General features: G+C 43.0%; 1 protein-coding gene across 1 annotated transcript in view; it reads left to right on the forward strand.

Moving 5' to 3' along the window:
• The window catches only part of LOC307264039 (uncharacterized protein), a gene marked incomplete at its 3' end in the record, with an annotated part of 28,605 nt that extends 21,658 nt beyond the window's left edge, over positions 1 to 6,947 (forward strand). Inside the window, exons 5-10 of the mRNA XM_080045364.1 lie at positions 407 to 1,197; positions 1,468 to 1,621; positions 3,555 to 3,716; positions 4,890 to 4,911; positions 5,791 to 5,961; positions 6,284 to 6,947. Of these exons, the coding sequence (XP_079901490.1) occupies positions 407 to 1,197; positions 1,468 to 1,621; positions 3,555 to 3,716; positions 4,890 to 4,911; positions 5,791 to 5,961; positions 6,284 to 6,947 (1,964 nt within the window). The remainder of the gene's footprint in view (positions 1 to 406; positions 1,198 to 1,467; positions 1,622 to 3,554; positions 3,717 to 4,889; positions 4,912 to 5,790; positions 5,962 to 6,283) is intronic.
• Between the last annotated feature and the right edge of the window lie 2,717 nt (positions 6,948 to 9,664).

The following is a 9,664-nucleotide window of genomic DNA, read 5'->3' on the forward strand; positions in this document are numbered from 1 at the left end:
TGCATATGTAGCTGCAAAAAGTTGCTTTGGCTGATTCTGCGTTGTGTGTCTAATGATTGGTCGGAGACTACTGCTGCCTTGCCAGCCGAGGGGGTCTTTATTTTCTGTTTGCAAATACATGAATATCAGTACATGACAAGATGTCCGTCCCCACATACACTCCTCTCTCCAACATGGCACACCTCCGACTCAAGAGCATTTTACTGACAATGTCATTAAATCTAAACATTTATACATTGTGATCGTATAGTATACCACAGCTCACCCTCAATCTTTCCTTGTCCACTGAAATACTTTGGTAAGTCCGATTTGGTGCTGATCTACAGAACGTCTGCAGGTCTGCTCTGCTCCATTCATATGATTGATACAGGGGGAAAAACTCATACTCACCGTTTGTCTGTTTCAGTTTTACCTTCAGACGTCCGGAAAGTTATCGTCGGTGAAGAGCAGCAGGAGTGGAGCCCCATTCTAGAGCCAGAGCCTCCACACAGTCTGAAGCAGGAGGAGCCACCAGAGCCCCCACACATTAAAGAGGAACCAGAGGAACTGTGGAGCAGTCAGGAGGGAGAGCAGCTTCAAGATATCACCAAGTTCCCCTTCACTCCTGTCCCTGTGAAGAGTGAAGATGATGAAGAGAAAGCTCAGTCCTCACAGCTTCATCAAAGACAAACTGAACACATGGAACCAGCAGCTGAAGGAGAGGACTGTGGAGGACCAGAACCAGCCAGGAACTCACATCCAGATCCACATTTACAACCTGGGACTGAAGACCAGCATGAAGACTCCTCTGAGACTGAAGACAGTGTGGATTATTCTAAGGAGACCAGAGAACCTCAGTCAGGTTCAAAGTCTCTGAAAAATAAAGTGTCTGAAAGTGATAAGAGAAGTAAAACTGGAGAGAAACGATACAAATGTGCTGAGTGCGGAAAAATATTTAATAGAAATATAAATCTGAAGAGACACATGAGAATTCACACAGGAGAAAAACCATTTAGTTGCTCAGTTTGTGGCAAAGGATTTTCAGAGAAGGGAAACTTGAACAGCCACATGGCCATCCACACAGGACAGAAAACAGTCAGCTGCTCTGAGTGTGGGATAAGTTTGAGTAGAAAGCGGGATCTTAAGATACACATGAGAATTCACACTGGAGAAAAACCATTTAGTTGCTCAGTTTGTGGTAAAAGATTGTCACGCAAGGCAACTTTGAAAACCCACATGGCCAGCCACATAGGAGCGAAAACATTCAGCTGCCCTGAGTGTGGGAAAAGTTTTCTTCAAAATCAGGATCTGAGGAAACACATGAGAATTCACACAGGAGACAAACAGTTTAGTTGCTCAGTTTGTGAGCTAAGTTTCATAATGGAATGTCAACTCAGAGGACACAAGTGTTTGGGTCATCAGTCCTCAAAGCTCAGTCATCAGTGGCATTTCAGCTGCTCTGAGTGTGGGAAAAGTTTGAGTAGAAAGTGTGATCTGAAGAGACACATGAGAACTCACACAGGAGAAAAACCATTTAGTTGCTCAGTTTGTGGTAAAAGATTTTCACAAAAGGGAAGTTTGAAAGCCCACATGGCCATCCACACAGGAGAGAAAAAATTCAGCTGCCCTGAGTGTGGGAAAAGTTTCACTTGGAAACTTCAACTCGGAAAACACAAATGTGTCTAACGTCATGATAATTATTCTGGTGAGAACAACCCTAACACCTGGATGATATCTGATCTAGTATAAACCAATGAATCTGAAAATCAGGTGTGAAATGGCCCCTAGATTCTTTAGATAGTATAAGTTGAATATATTAAATGTGTGAGCCAGAAATGTGTAGAGAAAGTGAGTCTGGTAGAGCCAGGACTGGAATGTCAGCCTGATGGAAGGAGGATAAAGCCAATGGAGCTATCGTTAACAAGCAGTCAAAAAACTGCTGCAGGTGAACACCTGACACAGGCATCACTAGAGGCCAACAGAGGCCTTAAACAATGGCTAGAGTCCAAACAACAGTGCTCACATGAATATCTGAGTGAACGCTGGCGCGATTAGCAGCCGCTGCTCTCCGGTTCCTTTGACTGTTTTTAACTGTTTTTAACTGTTTTAACTGTTTTTTAACCGATGCCCACTGACTCCGCTACTGCAAGTGATCTTTTGCATCTATTGACTCTTGCTAGATTTTATTCTGTTACGCAGCGTAGGGCTGGGCGATATGGACCAAATCTTATATCACGATATAGGTAATTTTATATCACGATATGGATATATATCACGATATAGTATTTTTACTTAAAATTCAATGGATTACAATAACCGTACTGAACTTTAATCACATTAGATTATTTAAATGTTTGCTTGGAATTTAAATTTCCATACAAAAGAGAAACTGGTGCAAAATACCACACCAGTCTGGCTTTAGTCAGTCAGCGTAAAATAAAAATGACAGCATCAACCAAAGAGCCTACATTTTCCAATTGATAGTAGCCTATATCAAAATAATGAAAGACTTGAATTTTCCTGCAGTATTTGCTCATCTTCATTTAAAAAAGCTGTCAAAATAAACTAATGAGCAAATGTCTGGTAATACTTTAACTCCAGCTTCAACACAAATAATATTTTCAAGTTTGACATTTTAAAGTTACATAAAACCATTACAACAATAACAGCACGGGGGTGAAGCCCCGAGTAGGCTAAAGATGTCATTATTAGCCAGCTAGCTCACGAGAGCTAACCCATGTAGTTTGCGGCTTAAAACAAGCCAACTCTGCGTCACGGCAACAGCACGCTGAAGCAGCAAGCAAGTTTCCTTTGCCCAATGACATTTTTGACCGTTAAAACCAGCTGCTCTGCCACCGTGACACGGAGTTGGTTTGTTAACTTTAGTGACGGCGCACCGAAGCTAGACCATGAGCTAGACAGCTAGAGCAACAGATGAGGCTTCTTCTGTTGCGGGTAGAGAGGAAGCTGTATTACAGCCCAGAACTCTGCAGCAGAGCCCCCGTGTGGCGCGGCGGTGTAACTGCAGTGTAACTGTAGGGACTCGGAGGGACAGCTGCCTCCCGCTCCATATTATGCTCCCGCCACATTAACTTTTTTTCTCCGCGATATAAACGGTATAGCCAAATCTCTCCCGGTAGACACTTTCATATCGTCCACGATATGATATCGTCATATCGCCCAGCCCTAACCCAGCGTGTGTCTTAGCCTGGACTAGCATTACCTGTTGTACCGGGCTATTGGGCTGCCCTCACCTCCGCTGCCTGAAGTCTTCCCCTGGATTATCAACAATGTTGATCGACACGCGTTTTGTGTGGTATGTGCTCGGCTGGACTTCCCTGTCCTTCATATTCAATCTCTCGACAGCGGCAGTACTCCAATACACAGCCGCTGAGTTCCTGCAGCTACGTTTCCACCTGCCCTATCCACCACCGGCTTTCCACCGGCTTTCCACCGCCATGAATTCCCTCGGCCCTACTGTCGGAAATATGTTCACCGCGGATCCCGACGGAGCTTCCACATCGACGACAGCAACCAGATCCATTCCTTCTGGTCCTCTTCTCGTCATCCCCCAGGAATCACCGGACGTAAAGCTGACCGCAGTGTGTTAGCCAGCCTAGCCAGGTCGGCTAACAACAACAACACCAAACACCAACACAACGACGTCAACTTTGGCCTATTCAACATCCGCTCTCTTACGAGCAAGGGTCCTCTCGTCCAGGAGCTCCTTACTGACCGTAAGCTTGATTTCCTCTGTTTAACTGAAACTTGGCAACAGCCTAATGACTTTTCAGAACTAAACGAATCCACTCCTCCAGGGTTTGTTTACTCCTGTCAACCCCGTGCCTTTGGCCGAGGAGGTGGTCTCGCGATAATATATCGCGAGAATTGTAAAGTCTCGCCCGTTTCTGTACCTGCTCACCCCTCATTCAAATCCATTGCCATTCAACTGAATGGCCCTACCCCTACTATAGTTGCCACTGTCTATCGCCCACCAAAGCATAATAGTGATTTTATAAATGAATTTGCTGCTTTTACTACCCATCTTTCCTCACTCTCACCCAACATAATATTACTAGGGGACTTCAACATACACATGGACATCATCAGTAATCCCCTCACAAGTGAATTCACATCCTGCCTGGATAGCTTTGGTCTGCAGCAACACATTCATTTCCCCACTCATTCAAAAGGACATGTTCTGGACCTGGTCTGTTGTTCTGGTGTCATTCCTCTGGACTGTACTGCTGCTGAACTCCCCATTTCCGACCACATTTTTATTTATTGTACTGTCAACCTTACACTTTCCATTACAAATCTGCCACGTTATATCATTGCGCAACATTAAGGACATTAATTTAAATATACTCTCTACTGGTATCAACTCCCTCCCCAGCACTGACAGTCTGTCCTCCACCGACAATCTGGTTTCACATTACAACAACAGATTTCATGATCTTTTTAACACCCTGGCTCCCCTTAAATCCTGCTCTGTTTCCTTCACTCATTCCGCCCCATGGTATAACCCCCCCTGAACTGTGCAAACTCAAGGAGAAAGGCCGTCAATTGGAATGCCTCTGCAAGAAAAATGGACTTGTTATACATAAAGAAATATATCGCAACCACATTCTTCACTACAAGGACACTCTTTCTACAGCCAAATCCACCTACTACGCCAATTTAATCAGTTCAGGTGACGGAAATACTCGGGCCCTGTTCTCCACTGTCAACAAACTACTACGACCACCGGACTCCATTGCTCCCCATCTATACTCAACTGATTATTGCAACTCCTTAATGTCATTCTTCACCACCAAAATAGAAAAGATCCACCAGCAACTGACCCCTAACACCACCTACATTCCGTCTTTTCCCACTTTCTCTGCCCCTGTCTCCCGTCTACTCTCAAGTTTCACACTTCCCTCTGCTGTGGTAATCTCTGACCTCATCCGGAAATCCAAACCATCCACCTGCCAGCTTGACACCATCCCAACTGTTTTAGTTAAAGCTCCCATATTATACACTTTTCGGTACTATTATACACCATATTATATGGTCTTAGTGGTCCCTAATAAGTTTTTCTTTAATTGTTTGCTGGAAAAAACTTTCAGATAATTTATTGTACTATGCTGATGTTCAGCTAATCTCACAATGGCCTATTTTTTAAAAAGAGCTGCAGCTCCCCTCGTAAATATACAATCTTTGAGCTGCCCCCGCCCCCTGTCCAGAAGTGAAGCCAGATACGCCTCGCCCTCTGTCTGTCAGGGCCGTGGACCAATAAGAAATAGGGGTGTGGGCTGCACAGTGGAAGCTTCTGGCTTTCCAGTTTATGAGGTCAGAAATGAGGAGAATTCTGACTGGAGTATATTGGGGGGGGGGGGGGGGGAGGGGTGGGGGTTTCAGAAAGGGGGAGAGTGAGAAAAGGAGAGATTGTTATTTTTTAAAATATTTTGGCAGTCTCTAGGCACACCGTGGACCCATGGATATGTTAGAACACATTTAAAAAGTGCATTTAGCATAATATGGGACCTTTAAAGGCTGCCTACCATCTCTTTCCCCCTTAATAACGTCCATCATACACTCCTCCCTCAGCTCCGGCCTCGTCCCCTCATCCTTCAAATCAGCTGCAATAACCCCCATACTCAAGACACCTGGTGCTGACCCCAATAACCTCAACAACTTCCGTCCCATCTCAAATCTCCCTTTCATATCAAAAATTCTGGAAAAAACAATAGCATCTCAGGTTCAAGCTCACTTGTCCTTCAATAATCTTTACGAACAATTTCAATCTGGTTTCCGCTCCCTCCACAGCACAGAAATAGCCCTGGTTAAAATCACCAATGACCTTCTCATGGCAGCAGACTCCGGACATCTCACTATTCTCATCCTCCTTGATCTGAGTGCGGCCTTCGACACCATTTCACACAACATCCTTCTTGACAGACTGGCCTCCATTGGTATCACTGACACACCCCTGCACTGGTTTGAATCATGTCTCTCCGGCCGCACTCAGTTCATCCAACTCAAAACTTTCAAATCCCAGTCACTACCGGTGTTCCCCAGGGTTCTGTCCTGGGCCCCCTCCTGTTCATCATTTATCTACTTCCCCTTGGCCATATTTTCCGTAAATGTAACATTAATTTTCACTGCTACGCGGATGACACCCAGCTCTACATATCCACCAAGCCCAATTCTACCCTTCCTCCCACCTCCCTCTCCGATTGCCTACAACTTTCTCAAACTCAACAGCAATAAAACAGAAGTTCTCCTCATCGGCACCAAATCAACCCTGACAACCCGACAGTTTTTCCATCACCATCGATGACACCTCAGTCCCCCGCTCCCCTCAGGTTAAGAGTCTGGGTGTCATCCTCGACAGCACACTATCATTCCAAGCACACATCAATAACATCACCAGGTCTGCCTACTACCATCTACGCAATATCAACCGCCTCCGCCCATCCCTCACACCCCATAGCACAGCCATCCTGGTTCACACCCTGGTAACATCACGCATCGACTACTGTAACTCCCTCCTCTTCGGTCTCCCCCTCAAGTCCATCCGCAAACTCCAACTGGTCCAGAACTCTGCCGCCCGCATCATCACCAGAACCCCCTCCATTAATCACATCACTCCTGTCCTTCAGCAGCTTCACTGGCTCCCGGTCAAAACCCGCATCCATTTCAAGATTCTGCTCCTCACCTTCAAGGCCCTCCACAACCTCGCCCCTCCATACATCTGTGAACTCCTGCACACCAACACACCCACCCGCACTCTCCGGTCCTCCTCTTCCATTCAACTAACTATACCACCCGCCCGCCTGGTTACCATGGGGTCCAGGGCATTCAGCCGATCTGCCCCCCACCTCTGGAACACCCTCCCACCTGACATCCGTAATTCTGACACTCTTTCTACTTTTAAGTCCCGTCTCAAAACACATCTTTTTAAACTGACATATTCCATCTAACCCATTTCACCCCACTTGTGTAAATTGTTCAATGTATCTTGTTCTTGTGTTTTTTATGATTGTTGATTTTGTTTTTTGTTTTTAAACACTGCCCTGTAAGGTGACCTTGGGTGCTATGAAAGGCGCCGTCAAATAAAATGAATTATTATTATTATTAATTATTACTGACAGCTGGTTAATGTTTGATCAGGCTGCCTTTGCTTTATAGTTCATGTATCTAATTGACTGAATATATTGGTGATCTTTTCATCTCTGTAATATTCTATATTTTATTATTTTAGTGATTTCCTCTTTGTTAATTCTTTACATTTGATTGTTTTTCTCTCTTTTTGATTTGTTTTCTTTTAAAAGCTTCCTATGGACAGGTGTTGAGAACTAGCATGTTTGCTAAAACACTCAAAGAATGCATCTGGTTTGTCCAATGTAATTTTGATGTCCAAAACAGAAAAATTCTTAATAAACTAAATTAGAATACAAAGGTAATAATGTTTTAGTCTCTTCTCTGTGTAACTGTTGATTTACTAAATACTCTGAGAATATGCAATGCTCTGCTGTCAGATCTCTGAGCCTTTGGAAATCAATTTCTGTTGTACTCATGAATTCCTTTATTAAATAAAACTAAAGGCAAACTTGTTATTTGAATCAGTGAATATGTGCGTCACTCTGAGGTGGATATCACCCACAGTGTATTGCAGTTCATCTTTTATTTTACGGTAGACTGTATGCCTTATGGGCCATAACGGCCACCCACAGGACCAAAAAATAAATAAATACACACACACACACACACACACATATATATATATATATATATATATATATATATATATATATATATATATATATATATATATATATATATATATATATATATTTGTAATACACTATATATATATTGCCTCAATTAGCCCGTCCTATTTTCATAGGAACAATCAAGTGAAGAATGCAGTGCAGTTTACACATTGCCGCTCTAACGCCGATGGCTGCCAATTAATAGGCCTATGTAAAACAGATGTTTTTGGTTGAAACTAACAGAAACTAAGAAATTATGTCAGACCAAACAGTTTACAAGTGTAAGTAACAATATCTTGATAATCTGGATAATCATGTCGAAATTCAATGTTTGTCATGCTATGGAAATGGCTCAATGCAATATACTTTAGTAGAATGTTAGAATTCTCTATTATTTGCATTCAAAACTGCTTATGTAACTCACGTCCATGTGACTACAAGGGCAAGTGGGTTCCATTTAAAATCCCCCGCTCCTCCCCCGCCCACTCTCCCTCCTTGCTCAAAGTTCCCTCCGTGTATGTATTAGTGATGGCCAGATGAAGCTTTTTGAAGCCTTGAAGCCTTAAAGCCAAATGGTTCACAAAAAGGTTCATTTCTCGAGGCTTCATTTGAACCGATTTGAACACAAAACAACCCCCCCTGCTGGTCAAACAGTGTTAAATAGCCAGATAATTCTATCAATTTGTAATACACTCAATACTGTCCTGCAACAGTGCAGCCATGAGAACGAGTGACTGACAAGTAAATAAATCAATACATCTTAATAAATGCATTTAATGTATTGTTTATTTATTTATTTATTTATTTGTTTATTGAACAGGGACAATGTACAGCACATAAGCAGTACCAGATTTAGCTATAAGCTAATTTTCATCTGTAGTCCCTGGGCAGGAAACAGAGTATTACATCTCTGTCAAGATGGGAAACTGAAGTATAAAAACAATAACACACAATTTCACAACAGTAAAACACAACAACGCAATACGAACACTAAAATCACAACATTTAGGACACCACAACAACAACAACATCACAACAGTAAGACACCAAGAAAACAGGACATCACAACATTAAGAAAACAATCTATGCATGATGGGTACATGCTTGGGTTGATTTCAGCCATGACTTCATCTTACATTTACATTGTTCATGTATTAATTCATATAAATACAACTTGTATTTTGTTTGGTGTATTGTGGATATGAAACATGATAATACATATAAATCTAATAAATCTATCAATAAATATTTTTTGTCAAACTTTGAATTACTCATAATGACAGGAATAATTATTTTCAAACTGTCGCAGTGTTATAACAAGGTAAGGGGCAGTGAATGTGCTTGTGCAACTTAAGGATTTGATTCATTTTTATTGAGAAACAAAATGTGTTCCACTGTGCTGGGGTTCAGACAATTTCCCCTTTTGGAAACAACTTCTCCTGCTTTGGAGAACACTCTTTCACATGGTACAGCGGAGGCAGCAGTGCACAATAAAGTCACAGCAAGTTGATACAACATCCACTTCTACATCACTCCCAAACCAACAAATCGCCAACACTAACCCGCAAAGTGCAAGTGGATCCACAATACCCGAAGCACTTCTTGAACAAACGAGGCTTCGAACGTCATCAGTCACGTGATTCGCCCTAAACGATACAAGCGTCGATACGCGCTTCACCAAAAACTTCCGGGATTACTCGACACACGCTCCGAAGCCTCGGCACGTTACGACCTGGTTACGACCCATCACTACTATCTATATCTATCTATGGGAGCAGTCCCCGGTTCCCCTGCGGAGATGGACCGGGACCTGGAGCCGGAGACGAAGCCGCGCGGAGAAGGTGAGTTCCGACTGTTTACCGCTCTGCTAACGATGCTAAGCTAACATTAGCTGCTAGGCTACATGTTAGCCGCAGCTAATGATC

Source organism: Ammodytes marinus (assembly GCF_949987685.1).
Source record: "Ammodytes marinus genome assembly, chromosome: 17".
Classification (NCBI taxonomy): domain Eukaryota; kingdom Metazoa; phylum Chordata; class Actinopteri; order Uranoscopiformes; family Ammodytidae; genus Ammodytes; species Ammodytes marinus.